The sequence below is a fragment of the Typopeltis vanoorti genome, chromosome 12 (assembly GCF_054136105.1).
Source record: "Typopeltis vanoorti isolate ZY-2024b chromosome 12, IOZ_Tvanoo_1.0, whole genome shotgun sequence".
Taxonomy (NCBI): Eukaryota; Metazoa; Arthropoda; class Arachnida; order Uropygi; family Thelyphonidae; genus Typopeltis; species Typopeltis vanoorti.
In genome coordinates this window covers 109,789,335-109,813,249 of record NC_143560.1, presented here as the reverse complement: position 1 = coordinate 109,813,249, position 23,915 = coordinate 109,789,335, and the positions used below count along the sequence as shown (strand labels likewise).

Genomic DNA, 23,915 nt, shown 5'->3' with positions numbered 1-23,915 from the left:
AGAAGATGACGCTATTTGGGTAGATGACTTTGTCGATGCACACAAAGAAACTGTTCTCAATGCCTAAAGTAGTGACAGCGAGTAGGAGCTTCTTGGTAAGTCACACCATTTTCAGTTTTTTTCTGAAAACTAGTTTCCGAAAATTCCTGAAAAATCCGCAACACAATTTTTTAGCCTTTAATTTTGGGAAAAAGTTAGAGTTATATTCGAGTAAATATAGTATTGTTTTTAGCTTTCAAATTCTTACGTATGGATCATTGGTTAAAGAGATTGGATTTATAAAACCCCCAAAAGAGAGCAATATAGCAAATACAAGTAGCTGTAAGCAACAAGAAAACGTTGATATTGCATCTGGATCAAATGAAATTGATAAGAATGTGTCTTCTGACATCTCTAGAGAACCAAAATTTAAAAATAAATCATTTTTTTTTTTTACATGAACATATAAATTCAAATAAAATAGATATTAAATTTAATTAATATTTTAAATTAATTTATTTTTGATTAATTAATTAGATGGTACTTTGTAATAATGAAAATTTAAGAAGAGGTACGCAGATATCTGAAGTTTGAGAAACACTGCCATAGTTCATAAGAACTTTTACTAGGTGATGTCATTATCATCAGTTTGTCTTCATGTAGGGTTACTTTTTGGTCAGGTCAAATTTCTCTGTGGTCCTTGTTTCCATAGCAAAGCACTTTTTTTTTTACAAAGATGGGTTGCTAGTCTTTACTTAACTATTTACTCAGGCTTAGGACTGGCATGATATGGCATAGCAATATCATGGCTATTTTTTTTTTTTTGCTAAACTTACCTGGTTAAACTAGCTTGTAATTCTGGTTCACAGAAGAAAAAGGATGATTCTGTCTGAAATCTGAGTTTAAGTATCATTACCCAATTTTTACTGTGTTATGTGTTTTTATAAAAAAAAAAAGTATTTTATGTATTTAATTAAGTTTATTATAATTCCAAAATTATTTTTAGGAATATGTTTCTCCCCCATATTAAGTATAAATTCAATTTTTAAAAGTTTTTATTTTTGATTTCTTAGGGTAGGGATAACTTTCTCTATCACCCCTTTACTGGATACCATTGCTAACCCATATATCATAAATTTCTTAGTGTTTTTAATATTTTTTTTGTAACTAATTACTCTTCATTTTATTTTCAATTTAGGTAGGGTGGAGTGTACCTGTTGAACTAGTTGTGGGGCCTCATGTTGGTATCAGTTATTTGACCGACAGAAATGGGCAGGTAATGGCTAATAATCAATCAGATCATTAATTACTGTATCTGTAATATTTCAATATATAAAATTGAAGAACCATGAGTAAAACATTTGGATTCTTTATTAAAATAAGAATATTTTTAGATCTAAATATCGAAATGCAAGTGGACAACATAATGATAAAATTGTAGAATAATTGAATGATATTGTAGAATTTTATTTGGCCAAGGTTTCCTAGCCATTATCAATATAGTTCAAAAGAGATAAACATATTAACATGTGCAGGAGAATGAATCTATTTACAACTATAATTCAAAGAAATAAATTTAAATTATACAAAAACCAATGAACCAGGGATAAATCATATCAAATATGCAGATGATATAGATATCATGGCAGTATCCAACCTACAATTAGAAAAAACAGTAATCTTTTAAATGAAGAATATAAAAACTTTGGAATGAGGATCAACAGCAGTAAGACCAAAATAATGAAAATAGGAAGAGAAGTTGCCAAGCTGTTAGCATATCCGCTTTCCAGCCAAGTGGGCATGGATGTTTGTGATTGTCTGTGGAAATACTAGTGGTGGTGGCAGGTGATATTGGTGTAAGTGCGGTCAGTTGTAGTTGGTGGAAACAGAGATGTAGAATAGGTGTCCTCCATTGATGAGTCTTTGGACTCCCTGGAGGTGTCACGTAAAAATAATAATAATAAAATAAAGAACCAAAAGGCTATTTTTTTCGGTGATGTAAATTATTTAATTAAGGGGATAAAAAATCCCTCATTATTTTAAAGCCAAATAAGAAACTCGAAGATCGAAATCTAAGAGTTTCATGCCGAAGAACATTCGGCAAGTCCAGGCGTGAGTCTATACCTGGTGGTACAACACTGGGGCAACTCGGAGCAAAGGTGGACCAAGCTACTATCACTGTCTTTAAGTTTCATGGCGAACGTTCTTCGGCATGAAACTCTTAGATTTTAGTCTTCGAGTTTCTTATTATGCTTTAAAATAATGAGGGATTTTTTTATCCTCTTAATTAAATAAGGTACACCTTTCTGGCAATTCGTGTAGTAAAAGTATGTAAACTCTGTTCACTAAAACCTTGGTATAATCCAAGTCTTCCTACTCATGATTAGACCTCAATAAAGGTCGAAACCAGTCTGGGTAGTGACTTCCCTCATAATGTAAAACAGTAATACATCTCCTAGGAGCTGCGTTTTACATTATGAGAAAATATTAAGGACAGTGATAGTAGCTTGCTCCACCTTTGCTCTCAGTTGCTCTAGTGTTGTACCACCAGGCGTAGACTCGTGCTTGGACTTGCCGAACATTCTTCGGCATGAAACTCTTAGATGTCAATCTTCAAGTTTCTTATTCGGCTTTAAAATAACGAGGGATTTTTTATCCCCTTAATTAAATAATAATAATAATAAAAGTTGAAAACATCTCAATAACCCTGGTAAACCTTAGAACAAGTAAAATCCTTTGTCTACTTAGGAAGCGCTGTTACACTTAATTTAGACAGCACTGAAACAGTATAACACAGAATTAACATCGAATGGTTGAACATGAATAAATTAAACGAAATATGAAACAATAACAAACTGTTGAAACATCTTAAAATCAAACTATTCAAAGCCATGATCATCCCTACAGCAACATATGGAAGTGAGTCATGGCAACTCACTAAGAAGGAACTACTCAAATAAGTGCATTCGAGGGGAAATGCCTAAGAAAAATAAACAAAACACATTGGACTGAACATAAAACCACAGAACGAGTAAAGCAGGATCTCAACTACCAGCACAACCTCACAGACATTATTCTTCAGCAACAGCTCCGATGGTTCGGCAATGTCAAGAGAATGCCTCCTCACAGACTTCCACACATCATGCTAAATGGAAGAACAAGAAAATGGCATCCACCCAGAAGACCGAGGAAAAGTTGGTTCAGATCATTAAAAGAAAGAATATCAGGAGGAAAATGATTGTGTAGTAATTGTTTTATCAGCCAGCAGGATATTGTGAAGGGTGAAGCTACATTAAAACTGATTAAGTGATCTCTGGGTTGTAAAGATTATCCTGATATTTTATTCTTGAAATCATTTAAATTTTTAATGAAAGAGGAAGAATTTCCTGTAAATGCAGAGAGAAGGTTTAACAGATATTTTGAGAGTTTATAGGTCAAACAATCCATACAGTATGTCTTTAGAAAACATTTACTTTATGTATCTTGGGAATACTGTAAAGTTTGACATCTAGAATGATGAACTCTTAACTTTTTAATGCTTTCTTTATCCAAAGAATGAAACAGAAAGGAATAATAAATGAAATAGAGTGTGTTGTGCTTATTGTGTTTATTCAATTTCAGCTGTATTGATAATGGCTAGGAAATCTATCTGAAAATTCTACAAATATTAAATAATTTGTTCCTGAAATACGAGGGTGGTCTGAAAAGTTCTCAGTCTCAACCAAAAATCTTGCCAATAACACTATTGGCAAGATTTTTTTTTTTTTTCTAAGTTGGTTTTTCTGTCATAAGCATCCATGTGAAATTGCAAGTCATTCTATCAAGTAGTTTGTTTTATACAGCTGTCTGAAGCAAAAGTGTTGTCTATATCCCTTGAAATGGATAAAATTAAGTATCATGCAGTTATAAAATTCTTTTGTAAAAGAAGTTTAATGCCAAAAGAAATTCATTCAAAGTTTATAAAAGTTTATGGGCACTCTTCTCCTTCATTTTCGACAATTAAGAAATGGGCTGGCAAGTTTAAACGTGACCATACTAGCCTTGAAGATGATCTACATGCAGGACGTCCAAAAAGTGTAACAACATCAGAAATCATTGATCAAGTGCACGATATGGTATTGGATGACTGGCGAGTCAAAGTGCATGAAATTGCTGAGACTATAGGCATTTCAAAAGAATGTGTGGGATATATTTTGCATGAAGAATTGTATATGAAAAAGCTGTGCACAATATGGTGCCACACTTGCTCACAGCAGATCAAAATTCACTCGCATGAAAATCTCTGAACAGTGCTTGGAGCATTTTAACAAGAATAAAACTGATTTTGTGTATTGATTTATTACTATGGATGAGACTTGGATTCACCATTACCCACCAGAATTCAAACAGCAGTCAAAACAGTGTGCAGAAGCCAGTTGTTCAGTGCCAAAGAAGACAAAGTCGGTTTCATCAGCAAGAAAGGTCATGGCATCAGCGTTTTGGATGCTAAAGTCATTTTGTTTATTAATAATCTTGAAATGGGTAAAACAATAACCAGGGAATATTATTTTGATCTTTTAACCAGACTAGACAAAAAAAAAAAATTCTTGAGAAAAGACCCAGTTTGCAGAAGAAAAAAAAATCATCTTTCATCAGGACATGCACCTGCCCACAAAAGTGTTTTGGCAATGGCAAAATGAAGAGATCTGCACTATGAATTGTTGGAACATCCACCCTATTCCCCAGATTTGGCTCCCTCTGACTTCTACCTCTTCCCAAAACTAAAACTCTTCCTCACTGGTCAGCATTTTTCTTCGAATCAAGAGGTGGTGATTGCAGCTGTAGAGGGATATTTTGCTGATCTTACTGAGAATCACGCTGGAAGAAGTGTATTAGCCTTAAGGGAGATTATGTTGAAAAATAAAAATAATTTTGAAATGATGAATTCTTTTTTTTATTGTTTGCCCGAAAACTTTTCAGACCACCCTCGTGTCATGATTACTCTATAATTTTATCATTATAAATTTTGATTTGTAGTTTTTCACTTGAAACATTATGAACATAGCAAACAAAATTCACCAGATTTGAAATCAAATCTGAAAAACTAAACTGTTTCCTTTATCATGATGTAATCTGAGGTGATGTTTATTAAATTGATTTGCATGTACACGTGTGTGTGTGTGTGAGAGAGAGGGGGAGACTCTTAAGTTATTTGTGATAGTATACTTTATTAGTTTCTGTTTTTATTGGGATTTACAAATTGTCCACAGAATAATGCCATTCAAAGATAACATCTTTAATTTGTTTTCAGAACATGAACAAAATGCATAACTGAATGTTTTGTATATACACACACACCCCAACTAATGGCTGTTCAGTGCCATGATGCTACCACGTGAAAGGTGTTGTTGTTGTTGTGTCACTATCATCAGTGTGCTGTCAGACCGGGCTCATGTCGCACGTCTTTGTGTTGAACTCTGTGATTGCATGAATATTAAACTACGTTTAATTTTTATTCTGCTATATTGTTGTGTTTAAAGTTAATATAATGGAGATAAAAGTGAAAAAGAAAGTCATAAGGCTATTAAATTAGATTCAAAGATTAAACTTATTGAAGGCATATCTCAGTTTGAGATAGGCTGAAGACCTGGCTCCCTTTGTGATGCTGTTAACACTGTGATTAAAAACAAACAAACAACATTCTTGCTGAAGTTAAATGTGCCTCTCCAGTGGACACTAGTAGGTAGCAAAAAATCAGGTTTTTTAGGAAAGTTAGAAAGTTATGCAAAATAGTATGTTCTGTTTCTTGATTAACAAGCTGTTTCAATCTTAACTGCAAAACACCTTTATGTTTTGCACTTAAGATTGCTGGAGCAGATGAGGTGTGTAAACTTATTTATCTGCTACCATGAACATCAATCCAATTTCATCAAATGCAGAAGATATATACAGATATGACACAGTGCTATGCCAAAATGAACAACAACAGATGGTATTTCAGCACACAAACTCATTTAATAATCCAGGTTACACCCTTTGAGGTTACATGTCAGGAATATGGTTTCATACCATTAGGTTTTTTATTTTAGTCATAAATGCACCTTCTTCTGACTTCAACATAGTGCTTCGACTTATGGACATTTTCGAATTAAGGCACCACTTCTGGAACCGAAGATGATGCAACTCCTGAGTATGACTTTTTAAAGAATTTCATAAGAAATTTATACTTTTTTAAGGATTGTATTTATAAGAATTTTAACTTATGAAATTTTTAATGATGGTACATTCAACAGCAAAAAATCCAAAATTTGCAGTGTTTTGTCTTGCACAGGTTTTGATCTTTTATTATACTTTGAATTTGTAGGAAAGTAAGCTAGAAAGCTATGCAAAATAACATGTTCTGTATATTTTTCATTCCTGATTTTTGCTTTATTATTTTAACTATTATAGATCACTCATGTAGCTAGTTTTCAACAAGTACAGAGTATTCATACTTTACAATGTGAATATGAAACAAGCTGTAAAGGTGTTCTGCAGTTAAAGATTGCTGGAGCAGCTGAGGTATGTAGACTTACTTGATTCATTCAGTTATATTTGTAGGCTTCTTAATTAAGTTAGATATTATCACTAAAACTGCATTTCATTTTTTCATATTAACTTCATTTTATCAAAAAATATGTCTAAATAAATTATTGCATATTTATCATCACCATTCATTCCTCAGGAATTTGATATATAGGAGTTTATTTTCTTCGAAGAAAATTTCTTAGAACTCCAGTAGTGTCATATCTTTCATTTGTCTTTTAAGGCATTATTAATTACATTAATCCACCTAGATGTTGGTTCTTCTCTGGGTCGTTTGCTGCAATTCTGGAAAAATGATAGCAGACATTTCTTACATTCTTTTCAGTATTCTTTAAAGTGCATGCCAACTTAGTTGCCAGGAACTGATTTTTTTTTTTTTTTTTTTTTTTTTGATGGGCTGCCTCTTTAACAATCTTCAATCCATGAAGTTCCGACTTTTCTGTCTTACATCACCAGATCTTTCAACTGCCAACAAGAAACTGCTTTTTTATTTATTTTTTATTATTTTTTTTTTAATCAGCTGTTCTTTTTCCTTACTGGAATCTTTTATTGAACAAAGGCAAAAACAACATTTCTCATCATAAAATTTATCCATATCACTCTCCTTGAAATTGCCTACCATTGAAGTTTTTCTTCATGTTTATTGTTGAATATTATATAATTATATAATTTAATTATTATTTAGCAGTATCTCACTTAGCATTAATTAGGTTTCTATAAATCCATAAATCCAAGGATGCTTAAGGGTCAAAGCTGCATAACTGAGAGGAGACCTCCACATAGCCTTTAAAGGAATGCAGAGAACCGACCAGGACTTCTGGCCTAATGTCCAATCCTCACCTTCTCGTGGTGCACCCTGTTGGGTATCTACCTGGATACTGAACGAATGAGGATGGGCTGGCAATTTGGGATTTAGCCGACCAAATTGCATTCTTATTGGCTTAAACCAATGTACAAAATGATGGTACAACATGACAAAATTTCATGCCAGCTGGGGCATTGCACGGTTAAACAAGGCCCGGTTGTTTTCGCCAGGGAACCAGGGCGAACAGAGAAAAGTCAGCTACTGGAACAAATCTGAAAAGCACACCCCAACTCAACATCACCAGAGTTAAAGATCAGTATTATCAACATAAAAAGCCAGAATGGCAAAGAAATGGAGCTAGCTGAGGAATTAGATAACTACCAGATCGACATAATAGGGGTGATTGAAACAACAAAGACAAAAACTGGTGGGATCTTTCTGAGCAATAAATACAAAATGTTATATTCAGGCAATGACAATCAAGGAAAAGAAGGAGTAGGTTAGTCTCAAATAGAGTGATGTGGGCAAATATGAGAATGGGGAATTGGACAATGAGACTTATTTGTGCTTATGGTCCCACAGAAAGTTCTACTAACATAGAAGTGACGAATTTTTTTATGCTTTAAAGAAAGCAACTGATATAATGAAAAAGGAAAAGTTGATCCTTATTGGGGATCTAAATAGCAGAGTAGGAAATGATTGTCAGACATACAAAAATATTTTGGGAAAATTTGGAGAAAAGAGCAAAGCTAATAATAATGGCAAATACCTGTTGCATTTCTACTCAGGACGTGGACTGGGTATTACTAACACCATGTTCCAACATAAAAATGTGCACAAATTCACATGGAGAGAAGAGGCAAGGAATAAGAAAAGTCTCATTGACTATGTTATTGTTGATCTGGTGTCCTGCACCATTGGTGCAGGACACCAGAGTGTACAGAGGATTTGAAATTGGAAGTGATCACTATTTAGTCTTGAGCAGAATAAAATTGAATTTCATATTGAAAAGAATAACATGTAAGAAAGTTTTAAAGCGAATAAAAGTTGAGCAGCTCTCAGATGTGAACTGTAGACTAAAATACACAAAGATTATTGAAAAAAAATGAAAGAGTTTGAGAACAGGAACCAAACCTTGGAAATTCAGTGGCAAGCCTTGAAGAAAACCCTGATTGATTCAGCCAGAGAGGCATGTGGTGAGGTTGTCTGTAAGGATAGAAAAATCAGAACTTCATGGTGGACACAGGAAGTTAAAGAGGTAGTGAGGGAAAAGAAGAAAGCATATCAAAAGTTCCTGGCAAATAAGTCAGCTTTTACTCTTACAGAATACAGAGACAAATGTAAGAAAGCAAAACACTGTGAAAAACTAGCTAAACAAAAGTCATGGGAGGACTTTGGCAAGAACATAGAAAATAAATATGAAGAAGGTGGTAAGATATTCAGGAGGTTGTTGAAAAAGCTTAGAAATGGAGAAAAGAGTGCTGTAAAAGGAATTAGAGATGATAAAGGTGACATGAAAACAGGAGAAAAAGATATCCTTGAAGTATGGAATAATTACTTCGAAAAATTACTGAATGAAACAAGCAGTGATAGCACAGTATTAAAAAAACACTCAGTAGGCATACAGTCAGGAATACATATCCATACTTGAAGTAGAAAAAGCCATCAAAGGCTTGAAATGTAGAAAGGCAGCAGGAGTAGATGATATTTGACCAGAAATAGTGAAGTTTGGTGGTATAAAAGTCTTACAGTGGCTGCACTGTATAGTTCAGAAAGCCTGGACAGAGGGGCGAATTCCTGATGATTGGAGTAGAGCTCTAATGGTACCCATATATAAAAAGGGAAATAAAACTGAATGTGAGAATTACAGAGGTATTTCCCTATCCTGGCAAGATCTATGCAAGTATACTTGAGAAACGGTTGAGAAGAATTGTGAAAGAAAAGTTGGTGAAGAACAAGCTGGATTCAGGCCAAATAGAGGCTGTCAGGATCAGATCTGCACTTTACGGCAAATAGTTGAGAAAGCGTGGGAATATAACAAAGATCTCTATTTAAGTTTCGTTGATCTGGAAAAGGCATATGACAAGGTGCCAGGAGAGAAATTATTCAATACGCTACAGTTATATGGTGTCAATGGGGCATTATATCAATCAATACTTAGTCTTTATTTGAGTTGTAAGACAGCAGTTAGAATTGAAGGAAAGTACAGGAAGATGGTTTAATGTTAAATATGGTTTGAGACAAGGATGTACATTATCCCCTCTGTTATTCTTTATCTATATGGATCACATTATGAAAGAAGTGGTATTAAACATGATATCAGAATTGGAGATGTTAAAGTCAGCTCTTTGCTTTATGCAGGTGATGTTATACTTCTAAATAAATCTGTTACAAATTTGCAAGATTCCCTGACTAAATTGAATAACTGTTGAAATAGATATGATATGAAGGTCAGCAATAAAAAGACAAAGACAATGAAAATAGGTAGAATTGTTGAAAATGTCAACTGTGTTGTGAACAGAGAACCTGTAGAACAAGTAAAACATTTCAGCTACTTAGGCACGATTTTTAGTGATGATGGTAAATTAAATATGGAAATAAACAACAGTATCAACAAAGGTAGTATGGTAGGAAGTCACTTGAAAAAATTCATATGTAATAAGAGAGAAATTAGTCGGAACACTAAATTAGCTGTATACAAGACAGTGTTCAAACCAGTTTTAATTTAGGTATCTGAGAGCTGAGTCAGAAGTAAAACACTTGACCAAAAACTAGAGACCGCAGATATGAGAGTCCTGAGAAAGATTAGAGGCATGAACAGATGGCATCAATGGCAATATCATATTAAAAACGAGGATATTAGGAAAGAACTTGACATTGTCAGTATTCAGGAATGCGTTAGCAGAGCTAATCTCAGGTGGTATGGTCACTTAAACAGAATGGGTGAGGAAAGATTAGCAAAACAAGTGTTCTCTGCTAGGTTGGCAGGAAAACGACCCAAAGGAGGACCAAGATATAGGTGGATTGATACGGTACAAAGTGCCTTAGACGATAGAAATATAAGATCTGATAATATTGGAGTCTTGACAAGTAACAGACTGATTTGGAGGAAAATTGTAGATAGGAAGTTAGTAATGATGTAAATTTTTCATGTAGTACTATGATATCCTGTACACCCCTTGAGGGTACAAATCAGGAATTTGATGATAAATCCATGTTACTTTGCCTTGACAAACCATTGAGCCTAGTACTTAATTGGAAGGTGATTTCTGGTTCCTGGTTTAGTTGTCTTCACCTTGCTAACATCGTTTATATCAGTATTATAGTTCCCTACCACTTCTGCTGGTACCTCTTTTCTGTTGATACCTCTTATGTTGATGGTGCTTGTCTTCATTTCTGCTTAGGTTTAGTGTACTGCAGTCTTGTTTAACCAGGCACTGCCTCAGCCTACATGAGATTTCATTATGTAGTAATCTTTGGTTTAAGCCAATATAGAAAATTCAGTTTAGTTGTGTTTATTGTCCCAAATTCCAATATATCCTTTTGTTCACTAACCATGTTGATACCTAATAACATGTACAATGAGAAATTGATAGGTCTGAAGTCCTGGTTAGTTCTGTGTGTTTCTTACAGGTTTTGTGGAGATCTCCTCATTATCTAGCTTTGATCTTTAAGTGATCCCTTACTGTATATTCAATATCATTTATTGAAAATGATGCCAGGTGAGGGATAACAGAAAAATTTTTAGTATGTTAATTAATTTTTTTGTTTGCTTGTTCATGTGTCATGCTGTAAAGTTTTAAATAAATGTCATAAATGTCTCCTTATAAATGTTAGAATATAACGAGTATGTTAACACTTAGCACATGGCTCCATGTTTAGAAATGCTAGAGAGTGACTGAACAACAATAAATTTGAGAACACTATGAAGAGAAAATAATCTGTGAGAAAACCAAGGCTTAGATAGGGGGTGAAAATTTAGGATCAAGTGGGAAATAAATATTTCCATGCTGATCAGTATTGTTTCGGTGATTCTTTCTTTACATAGGTTTGGTTGGGTGACTGGAAACAGTAACCTGACCAAAGGTTACTGTTTCCAGTAACCTTTGGTCAGGTTACTGGAAAGTGAGTTGCAATCTTTGCAACTTCTACTCCTCGTTTCCAAGGAAACGAGGAGTAGAAGTTGCAAAGATTGGTCTTATGGTAATGCCATACAATATGTGAGTGTTTGTGTATGTGTTACTCCATGGAGGAAGAGATCTACACTACATTGTTGTTTGAGCTGTGTAGGAAGAAGACAACATTCACATTGTGCTAGGATGGGTCATTGGTTGAGGAAGAGGTCCAGAGTGTTTGTGGGGTAGTTGGGATTATCTGGTATTCTGGTAGGCATGTGGACAATTTGGTTGAGATCATTTGTGATTGCAAATGTTTCAGCCTGTCTTGAACAGTTGCAGTTGGAAGCAGGCAGCGAGCTAGTGTTGTGGACATTGAAGTCCCTGAGGAAGAGTTCAGGGACTTCAATGTCCACTCTGAACTCTTCCTGATGGAAGAGTTCAGGGTGGTTGTTTGGATTAGGAGAGCAGCAGAGCATATGAATTTGGTAGAATGGGATTTTTAGCTGAAGGAGGTCAAAATTGGGAGATTCCAAGTTGGATACTCTCTGGTATGGTATATCAGAGCAAATATATATGCAGATCCCACCTTTGAGGTGAAAGGAGCTAAAGGGTGTGTAGTTGGGAAAGCAGAGATGGGTAGTATTTGAGGACGTTGAGGTTTTAGTTTGTCAGGAAGAGTAGGTGAGGTTTTGCAGACTGAAGGTGGAAGTGAACATTATTAAGGTTAGACCTGAGGCTGCATATACTTGTGAAATGGATCTGGAAGGTTCTTTGAAGATTGTTTTGAAAACAGGGGTTCCACACATTTCCTATGCAAGGAAATGATCACAATAGCATTTTTTTTTTTAAATATATTAAATAAAACATGACAGATTTCATTACAATTGTGTATTGATCATTTTGTGTGAAGTATTATTTTGAAATTCTTAACTGTTTTTATTTTTCTAGATGTTGAGTATTTCTTGTCCTTCAATGAGTGTTGCTGAAAGTATGGCAGACTTGATAGATGGATATTGCCGACTAGTACATGGAACATTGGTTTCATTTTGGGTCAGAAAAAGTATGTGATCCCTTTGTGAATTTTTATGCTTAAATATGTCATGTAGTCTGTATTTTACTCATTGGATTTATCATTAATAATATTAACTTGTTGTTTGCATAAGTAATAAATGTGATCTTAAAGTTTTATGTATTACATTAGCCAGTTGCGCATTGAAAATGATAGGAAGAAAAATGCAAAATCCATCTTAATATTTAGTTTTCATACTTGGCAGTAACAATACTTAGTATCTTACAATAAGTATTTCTGAACTAGGTTTATCATCATCATCAAATTCCTGACACATACCCTTAAGGGGTGTACAGGATATGATAATACTACATGAAAAATTTACATCATTACTAACTTCCTATCTACACTTTTCCTCCAAATTAGTCTGTTACTTGTCAAGACTCCAATATTATCAGATCTTATATTTCTATCGTCTAAGGCACTTTGTACCGTATCTATCCACCTATATCTTGGTCTGGTTCTGGATCGTTTTCCTGCCAACACCTGGCAGAGAACACTTGTTTTGCTAATCTTTCCTCGCCCATTCTGTTTAAGTGACCATCTGAGATTAGCTCTGCTAACGCATTCCTGGATACTCACAATGCCAAGTTCTTTCCTAATATCCTTGTTTTTAATATGATATTGCCATTGATGCCATCTGTTCATGCCTCTAATCTTTCTCAGGACTCTCATATCTGCAGTCTCTAGTCTTTGGTCAAGCGTTTTACTTCTGACCCAGCTCTCACATCCATAAATTAAAACTGGTTTGAACACTGTCTTATATACAGCTAATTTAGGGTTTCGACTAATTTCTCTCTTATTCCATATGAATTTATTCAATTGACTGTCTTATATACAGCTAATTTAGGGTTCCGACTAATTTCTCTCTTATTCCACATGAATTTATTCAATTGACTTGGTCTGCTTCTGGGTCATTTTCCTGCCAACACCTGGCAGAGAACACTTGTTTTGCTAATCTTTCCTCGCCCATTCTGTTTAAGTGACCATACCATCTGAGATTAGCTCTGCTAACGCATTCCTGGATATTGACAATGCCAAGTACTTTCCTAATATCCTCGTTTTTAATATGATATTGCCATTGATGCCATCTGTTCATGCCTCTAATCTTTCTCAGGACTCTCATATCTGCAGTCTCTAGTCTTTGGTCAAGTGTTTTATTTCTGACACAGCTCTCACATCCATAAATTAAAACTGGTTTGAACATTGTCTTATATACAGCTAATTTAGGGTTCCGACTAATTTCTCTCTTATTCCATATGAATTTATTCAATTGACTTCCTACCATACCAGCTTTGTTGATTTTGTTGTCTATTTCCATATTTAATTTACCATCTTCACTAAAAATTGTGCCTAAGTAGCTGAAATGTTTTACTTGTTACATAGGTTCTCATTCACAACACCGTTGACATTTTCAATGATTCTGCCTATTTTCATTGTCTTTGTCTTTTTATTGCTGACCTTCATACCATATCTATTACAACAGTAATTCCATTTAGTCAGGGAATCTTGCAAACTTGTACCAAATTTATTTAGAAGTATAACATCGTCTGCATAAAGCAAAGAGCTGATATTAACATCTCCAATTCTGATATCACCAGATTTAACATTAAACCATCTTCCTGTACTTCTTTCAGTTCTAACTGCTGTCTTACAACTCAAATAAAGACTAAGTATTGCTTGATATAATGCCCCATTGACACCATATAACTGTAGTGTATTGAATAGCTTCTCTCTTGGCGAATTGTCATATGCCTTTTCCAGATAGACAAAACTTAAATACTGATCTTTGTTATATTTCCATACTTTCTGAACTATTTTTTGTAAAGTGAAGATCTGATCCTGACAGCCTCTATTTGGCCCGAATCCAGCTTGTTCTTCAGCAAGCTTTTCTTCCACAATTCTTCTCAACCGTTTCTCAAGTATACTTGCATAGATCTTGCCAGGAACATTCAGTAGGGAAATATCTCTGTAATTCTCACATTCAGTTTTATTTCCCTTTTTATATATGGGTAATATGAGAGCTCTACTCCAATCATTGGGAATTTGTCCCTTTGTCCAGGCCTTTTGAACTATGCAGTGCAGCCACTGTAAGACTTTTATACCAACATAGTTCACCATTTCTGGTCAAATATCATCTACTCCTGCTGCCTCTCCACATTTCAGGCCTTGGATGGCTTTTTCTACTTCAAGTATGGATATGTATTCTTGACTGTATGCCTGCTGAGTGTTTTTTTACCACTGTGCTGTCACTGCTTGTTTCATTTAGCAATTTTTTGAAGTAATTACTCCATATCTTAAGGATATCTTTTTCTCCTGTTTTCATGTCATCTTTATCTTCTCTAACTCTTTTACAGCACTCTTTCCTCCATTTCTAAGCTTCTTCAACAACCTCCAGAATATTTTGCTGCCAACTTGATATTTATTTTCTATGTTCTTGCCAAAGTCTTCCCATGACTTTTGTTTAGCTAGTTTTACACAGTGTTTAGCTTTCTTACATTTGTCTCTGTATTGTCTAAGAGAGAAAGCTGATTTATTTGCCAGGAGCTTTTGATATGCTTTCTTCTTTTCCTTCACTACCTCTTTAACTTCCTGTGTCCTCCATGGAGTTCTGATATTTCTATCCTTGCAGACAACCTCACCACATGCCTCTCTGGCTGAATCAATCAATGTTTTCTTCAGAGTTTGCCACTGAATCTCCAAGGTTTGATTCCTGTTGATTCCTCTGTACACTCTGGTGTCCTGCACCAGGGAGAAAACATCACAATCAACAATAAAATAGTCAATGAGACTTTTCTTATTCCTTGTCTCTTCTCTCCATGTGAATTTGTGCACATTTTTATGTTGGAACATGGTGTTAGTAATAACCGGTCTATGTCCTGAACTAAGTTTATTAATATCAAAAAAAAATATATTAATATTTAAAAAGGCACTGAATATAATTTCAATTCGATCCTTTGATCTGTTCAGTAATTGTCCTGAGTAATGTTTTATAATACCACTCATTCGTGTTTTGTTTTATTTTTCAATCTTTCAAAGCGATCACTCCATACATCCAGAATATCTTTATCTTCAGTTTTCATGTCACCTCTATTATCTTTAATTTCTGTTATAGTACCCTTTCCTGCATTTCTTAGTCTTCAGAATACGGCGGTATCTCGCTAATCCGAACATCTTTAGTCCGAACCCTCCAGTAATCCGAACTGTGGTTTGAAACAAAAAAAAGTTTTATTTAATACGTATTATTATTTTGCATACTGTTATTTTTTTTAAATAATTATTATTTTAACTATTATTATTTATATATTATTATTTATATATATATATATATATATATATATATATATATATATATATTATTTATATATAGACCTATTTTGATTTATTGTGTGTTCACATTTGCTTCGGAAGCCATTGAACCTGAAGCAATTCGAGCATCATAGAAAAAACTGTGCCCTTCGAGAATTTACCAAGATAACTTCTGTGATACACCTAAAGAGGAAATACAAAACATGCATAATTTGGTAAAAAATATAAATCCAGATGTTGAAATTTCACAAACAGATGTTACGGAATGGATTACAGGTAGAACCGAAAGTCGAAATCGAATCAGATGCTGAAATTATAAATATGACGATGCAGAATGAATTAGAAGACGATGATGATGATAAAGAACTCAAAGAAAAAAATGTAAAACACGAAGAGGCAATTGACAGTTTTTGTGTATAGAATGGGCTAAGCAGAATGATATGCCATTCCATAAAAATTTATTACTAATGCAGCTCCGAGAAGCATCCGAAAAAAGTTTAGCTTCCAAGAAGCAAAAGAAAATCAGTGACTTTTTTAGAAAGAAATAAAAAACTTTTTTGTGCTATTTTGTGAGTTTTTTTTGTTTTGTGTACAAGAAAGTGATATTTTTTACACAAATTAAGTCATGTACAGAACTATGTAATTTTATTAAATCAGAATCCTCAACAATACAGGTACATACAAACTAAATTTTTTACCAACATAACCTTATGTACTGTATTATTTTTTAAGTTTTACATTACAGCACAGTAGCTTTTTTCTATCAGTTACTTCATTCATTTACAGAATTAAATTGATGTGCCATTAGGATCTGATTATTTTTGTCTTAAACTCTAGTTATTGTTGTCTCTTGGGAAAAATTCGCTAATCCGAACGAGCATGGTTTTTATTAGTTCGGATTAGCGAGATACCCCTGTATTTTACCACCTTCCTGATATTCAGTTTATGTGTATTTGCTGAAGTATTCTTAGCTAGTTTTTATACGGTACACTTCACTTTTTTATATTTTTCTTTGTATTCTCTAAGAGCATATGCTTACTTACCAGGAACTTGTCATACTCTTTCTTCTTTTTCTTGGCTGTCTGCTTAACTTTCTGAGTCCAACATTCTGATTTTCCTATCCTTGCAGATACCTCACCACATGACTCTCTGGATGAATCAGTCAATGTTTTGTTCTGTGTTTGCCACTGAATCTCTGAAGTTTCGCTTCTTGTTTTCAAACAGTTTAATTTTTTCCTGAATAATGTTTGTGTATTCATATCTGTAGCTCACATCTAAAAGCTGCTCAACTTTGATTAATTTTAAAACTTTAAAATGACAATGACAGCTCATTGAAAAATCAATTGAATACAATAAACCCTTATGTCTGGCCTATATAGACAATGAAAAAGCATTTGATTCAGTTAAAACATCTGCAACACTAAAAGCACTTGAAACCCAGGGAACTGAGAAACCATATATTGAAACACTAAAACATATTTACAATAATGCAACTTCTGTAATTAAATTATATAAAAACAGTGAAAAGTTCCCAATACAAAAAGGCATCCGGCAAGGTGACACCATATCTCCCAAATTATTTACAGCTGCACTAGAGGAAGTCTCTAGAAGCCTTGATTGGGAAACAAAAGGAATAAACATAAATGGAGAAAGGCTGCATCATCTGAAATTTGCATATGATATTGTCCTGATAGCAGATAATCTTGAAGATCTGGAAGAAAGGCTAAATCAGCTAAATGAAGCCTCCAGAGAAATTGGATTAAAAATAAATAGAGAAAAAACAAAAATAATGATGAATAAATACATAAACCATAGAACTATCAAAGTTGAAAACCACGAAATAGAACAAGTTACTTCATATGTATATTTGGGCCAATTGTTATCCTTTGAGGAGTGCCAAAGAAAAGAGATTGAACGAAGAATTCACCTTAGATGGATGGCTTATGGGAAAATGAGAGACATATTCAGAAGTGATGTCCCTATGAGTCTAAAAAGGAAAGCTTTCGACCAGTGCATACTTCCTGTCCTAACATATGGAGGAGAAACATGTACTTTAACAGAAGCCCTAAACAAAAAGCTGAGAACAACACAACATCGCACACGGAAAGAAGTATGCTAAAAATAACATTAAAAGATAGGAAGACAAATATCTAGATAAGATCTCAATCAGGTGTCATGGATATTGTAAAATACATTAAACATGCTGAGTGGAGATGGGCTGGCCATATTGCCAGATGCAGTGACGGGAGATGGACTAGAAAAACAACAGAGTTTAGACCAATGGATGGAGCAAAACAAAGAGGAAGACCGAGAAGAAGGTGGAGAGATGAACTGGAACAAATTGCAGGAGTGAGATGGATGGGAGAAGCAGAAAACTGAGTGATCTGGAAAATCATGGAGGAGACCTTCGTCCAGCAGTGGACAGAACCAGAAGGTTGAAGAAGAAGTGTTAAGATATTACTATCAACAATAACATGGTCAATGAGACTTTTCTTATTTCTCACATCTTCTCTCTATGTGAATTTGTACACATCATTATGTTGAATCAAGGTGTCAGTAATAACTAGTCCATGCCCTGAACAGAATTCTAACATGTACATATCATTATTATTAGCGTTGCCATTGTCCCTAGAACGTTTCTATACATCTGGTAATCATTTCCTACTCTACTGATCTCCAGTGAGGACTAACTCTTTCGTTTTCATTGTGCCTTCTCTAATGCTTGGAAGAATTCCTCCTGAATTGATCCTTCTGTGGGACTATAGGCCCAAATAAGTCACATTGCCCAGTTTCCAATTCTGCCAGTTGCTCACATCACTCTACTTGATACCACCTGATATTGAAGAAGGTTATCCTCATATTTAGTGTTGAATACTATGGCTACCTTCCTTTCCCATATCATTATTATCTTAATATAACATCTTGTATTTGTTGCTAAGAAAAATCTCAACTGTTCTTTTGTGTTCTTTATTTTGATATGACTATCACATTAATCTAGTACTTATCCAGTTCTTCTGCTATTTCTATTCCATCGATGCCTCATGTAGACAGTGCTAGCCTTGAACTCTGCTGATGTTGAGTTAGAGTTTGTTCCAGTTGCTGACTTTTCATGTTTTGCCTTGGTTTGTTGATGAAAACAGTGGGGTGTCATTTAACTGGGTGATGCCCTGGATAGAATGAAATTCTGTCATGTTGCATGATAATTTTGGATGTTGGTTTAACCAGTAAGAATATAGTTTTGTTGGTTTTTATCAAGGTGCTAACCCATTCTCATTCTTTCAGTATCAAGGTAAATACTTACTTACGGAGTGCACCACGAGAAGGATTGCACATTAGGTAGACGCTCTGGTTGGGGTTGTTTTCTGTATTGTTTAAAAGGTGATGTGCAGAACTACTCACAGTTATCCAGCCTTTATTTTAAGCACCTCTTTTATATGTACTTAAATGTGTTTGTGTTTTCCATTTTATCTCTGATAGTACATACGTGCTCTTAGGAACAACTATTATATTCACTTTCTCTTTTTATCTTAACACACACTTACTACTTTGCACAGATATATCCTTTTGGATTAAACATGTTTTATTTCACATCATTCATTCAAATTTAGTTTATAATAATACAGTTTGTAATAGAAATTTACCAGTGAGAACTTTAAGTGCATTAAATTAACTGAAATTAAAATTACAATATATCTATCTGTGTGTGTGTGTGTGTACGTGCACGCAAAACTAGCAACAACCATTGGTGTGTGTGTGTGTGTGTGTGTGTGTGTGTGTGTGTGTGTGTGTGTGTGTGTGTGTGTGTGTGTGTGTACACACAAACAGATAGATAAACAGATATACTGTAATTTTCATTTCAGTTAATTTAATGCAATTAAAGTTCTCATTTGTATATTTCTATCACAGAAAGAAAGATACTGTATTATTATAAACTAAATTTGAATCAATGATGTGAAATAAAACAAGTTTAATCCAAAATAATAATATATTTGCACGAAACAGTACAAAGTGTGTTTAAAATAAAAAGAGAAAGTGAATATAATGGTTGTTGCTAGCTTTGTGTGCGTGTGTGTAATATATATATATATATCATCATCATCATCATCATCAAATTCCTGACATATACCCTCAAGGGGTGTACAGGATTTGATAGTACTACATGAAAAACTTACATCATTACTAACTTCCTATCTACAATTTTCCTCCAAATCAATCTGTTACTTGTCAAGACTCCCACGTTACCAGATCTTATATTTATATTGTCTAAGCACTTTGTACCGTATCACTCCACCTATATCTTGGTCTCTGGGTCGTTTTGCTGCCAACCTGGCAGAGAACACTGGTTTTGCTAATCTTTTCTCTCCCATTCTATTTACGTGATACCACCTGAGATTAGCTTTGCTAACGCATTCCTGGATACTGACAATGTCAAATTCTTTCCTAATATCCTTGTTTTTAATATGATATTGCCATTGATGCCATCTGTTCACGCTTTTAATCTTTCTCAGGACTCTCATATCTGCGGTCTCTAGTCTTTCGTCAAGTGTTTTATGTCTGACCCAGCTCTCACATCCATAAATTAAAACTGGTTTGAACACTGTCTTGTATACAGCTAATTTAGTGTTCCGACTAATTTCTTTCTTATTCCATATGAATTTATTCGATTGACTTCCTACCATACCAACTTTGTTGATTCTGTTGTCTATTTCCATATTTAATTTACCATCTTCACTAAAGATCGTGCCTAAGTAGCTGAAATGTTTTACTTGTTCCACAGGTTCCCCATTCACAACACAGTTGACATTTTCATTGTCTTTGTCTTTTTAATGCTGACCTTCATACCATATCTATTACAACAGTTATTCAATTTAGTCAGGGAATCTTGCAAACTTGTGGCGGATTTATTTAGAAGTATAACATCATCCGCATAAAGCAAAGAGCTGACTTTAACATCTCCAATTCTGATATGATGTTTAATACCACTTTCCTTCGTAACGTGATCCATATAGATAAGGAATAACACAGGGGATAATGTACATCCTTGGCTCACACCAGATTTAACATTAAACCATCTTCCTGTACTTCCTTCAGCGTATTGATTAGCTTCTCTCCTTTGCACCTTGTCATAAGCCATTTCCAGATCAACAAAACTTAAATACAGATCTTTGTTATATTTCCATGCTTTCTGAACTATTTTTTGTAAAGTGAAGATCTGATCCTGACAGCCTCTATTTGGCCCGAATCCAGCTTGTTCTTCAGCAAGCTTTTCTTTCACAATTCTTCTCAACCGTTTCTCAAGTATACTTGCATAAATTTTGCCAGGGACACTCAATAGGGAAATACCTCTGTAATTTTCACATTCAGTTTTATTTCCTTTTTTATATATGGGTACTATTAGAGCTCTACTCCAATCATCGGGAATTCGTCCCTCTGTCCAGGCTTTCTGAACTATACAGTGCAGCAACTGTAAGACTTTTATACCACCATACTTCAGCATTTCTGGTCGAATATCATCTACTCCTGCTGCCTTTCCACATTTCAAGCCTTTGATGGCTTTTTCTACTTGAAATATGGATATGTATTCCTGACTTTATGCCTGTTGAGTATTTTTTACCACTGTGCTATCACTGCTTGTTTCATTTAGCAATTTTTCGAAGTAATTACTCCATACTTCAAGGATATCTTTTCCTCCCATTTTCATGTCACCTTTATCATGTCTAACTCCTTTTACAGCACTCTTTCCTCCATTTCTAAGCTTCTTCAACAACCTCCAGAATATCTTACCACTTTCTTGATATTTATTTTTTATGTTCTTGCCAAAGTCCTCCCATGACTTTTGTTTAGCTAGTTTTACACAGTGTTTAGCTTTCTTACATTGGTCTCTGTATTGTCTAAAAGAGAAAGCTGACTTATTTGCCAGGAACTTTTGATATGCTTTCTTCTTTTCCTTCACTACCTCTTTAACTTCCTGTGTCCTCCATGGAGTTCTGATTTTTCTATCCTTACAGACAACCTCACCACATGCCTCTCTGACTGAATCAATGAGGGTTTTCTTCAATGCTTGCCACTGAATCTCTAAGGTTTGGTTCCTATTCCCAAACTCTTTCATTTTTTCTTCAATAATCTTTGTGTATTTTAGTCTACAGTTCACATCTGAGAGCTGCTCAACTTTTATTTGCTTTAAAACTTTCTTACATGTTATTCTTTTCAATATGAAATTCAGTTTTATCCTGCTCAAGACTAAATAGTGATCACTTCCAATTTCAAATCCTCTGTGCACTCTGGTGTCCTGCTTCAGGGAGAAAACATCACAATCAACAATAACATAGTCAATGAGACTTTTCTTATTCCTTGCCTCTTCTCTCCATGTGAATTTGTGCACATTTTTATGTTGAAACATGGTGTTAGTAATAACCTGTCCATGTCCTGAGCAGAAATCCAACATGTATTTGCTATTATTGTTAGCTTTGCTCTTTTCTCCAAATTTTCCCAAAATATTTTTGTATGTCTGACAATCATTTCCTACTCTGCTATTTAGATCCCCAACAAGGACCAACTTTTCCTTTTTCATTGTGTCAGTTGCTTTAGAAAAAGCAACTGACACAATGAAAAAGGAAAAGTGTGGAAAAGGAAAAAATTCCTCCACTTCTACCTTAGTAGAGCCTTCTGTGGGACCATAGGCACAAATAATGTCATTGTCCAATTCCGCATTCTGATAATAGCCCACATCACTCTACTTGAGAGACTGACTGCCATTCAAGAAGATTAGTCTCGTATTTTATGTTGAATACTATGGCTACTCCTTCTTTTCCTTGATTGTAATTTCCTGAATATAACATTTTGTATTTATTGCTCAGAAAGATCTCACCAGTTTTTGTCATTTATTTTGTTTCAGTCACCCTTATTATGTTGATCTGGTTCTTATCTAATTCCTCAGCTAGTTCAATTTCTTTGCCATTCAGGCTTCTTATGTCGATAGTACCGATTTTTGACTCTGGTGATGTTGAGGTGGGGTGTGCTTTCAGATTTGTTCTAGTAGCTGACTTTTCGCTGTTCGCCCTGGTTCCCTGGCGAAAATACCGGGTGACACCCCAGCCAGCATGAAATTTTGTCATGTTGTACCATCATTTTGTATATTGGTTTAAGCCAATAAGAATACAATTTGGTCGGCTAAATCCCAAATTGCCAGCCCATCCTCGTTTGTTCAGTATCCAGGTAGATACCCAACAGGGTGCACCACGAGAAGCTGAAGATTGGACGTTAGGTCAGAAGCCCTGGTCAGTTCTACGCATTCCTTTTATAACTGAGATGATGTCTCCTCTCAGTTATACAGCTTTGACCCTTAAGCACCCCATATATATATATATATATATTTTTTTTTTTAAAAAATAGATTTAATGACTAAAAACCGAGATAACTTATAAAGATTTTAATAAGAATAATACGACTAGTTTCGACTTAAAACAGCCTTCCTCAGGTATTCTTAAAGAACAAGAATAGTAATAAACATTGAAGTATCAAAACAAACTGGAAATTACAGGTAAAAATTGCCACACATAATTGATACATAAAAAACATTGTATTTTTTCAAGTTGTCCTAACAGGCGTGCCATTGTTTATTGCAATGGCACGCCTGTTAGGACAGGCGTGCCATTGCAATAAACAATGGCACGCCTGTTAGGCGTGCCATTGTTTATTGCAAGTGTGCATGCAGGCTCACGTGAGCGCCAATATTGAATAACTGCAGCATGGCTATCTGGGATGTTATAACTCAAATTGTTGTTTAAGTGGACAGGGTTTAGCACGATTTCCCTTGATTCTACAATTTTCCTCTCAAACTCATCATCACAGCGAAAGATATTTTCTGATCTATCACAGCAAAAGTTTTAATGAAAATGATACAACTAGTTTCAGCCTTTTACAGCCTTCTTCAGGTATCCACTAAAGGTAGAACACAGTAATAAAAATCGAAGTTACAAAAAACTGAGAATTTCAGGCAAAAAATGCAATACATAATTGACACAAAAATGTTGTATTTTTCAAGTTGTTCTATTTAACGTGCTATTGTTTG

General features: G+C 34.6%; 1 protein-coding gene across 1 annotated transcript in view; it reads left to right on the top strand.

Moving 5' to 3' along the window:
- The window catches only part of Fak (protein tyrosine kinase 2 Fak), a 316,957-nt gene that overhangs the window by 77,567 nt on the left and 215,475 nt on the right, over window positions 1-23,915 (top strand). The window contains exons 8-10 of the mRNA XM_090402169.1: window positions 1,178-1,255; window positions 6,409-6,519; window positions 12,415-12,526. Of these exons, the coding sequence (XP_090258295.1) occupies window positions 1,178-1,255; window positions 6,409-6,519; window positions 12,415-12,526 (301 nt within the window). The remainder of the gene's footprint in view (window positions 1-1,177; window positions 1,256-6,408; window positions 6,520-12,414; window positions 12,527-23,915) is intronic.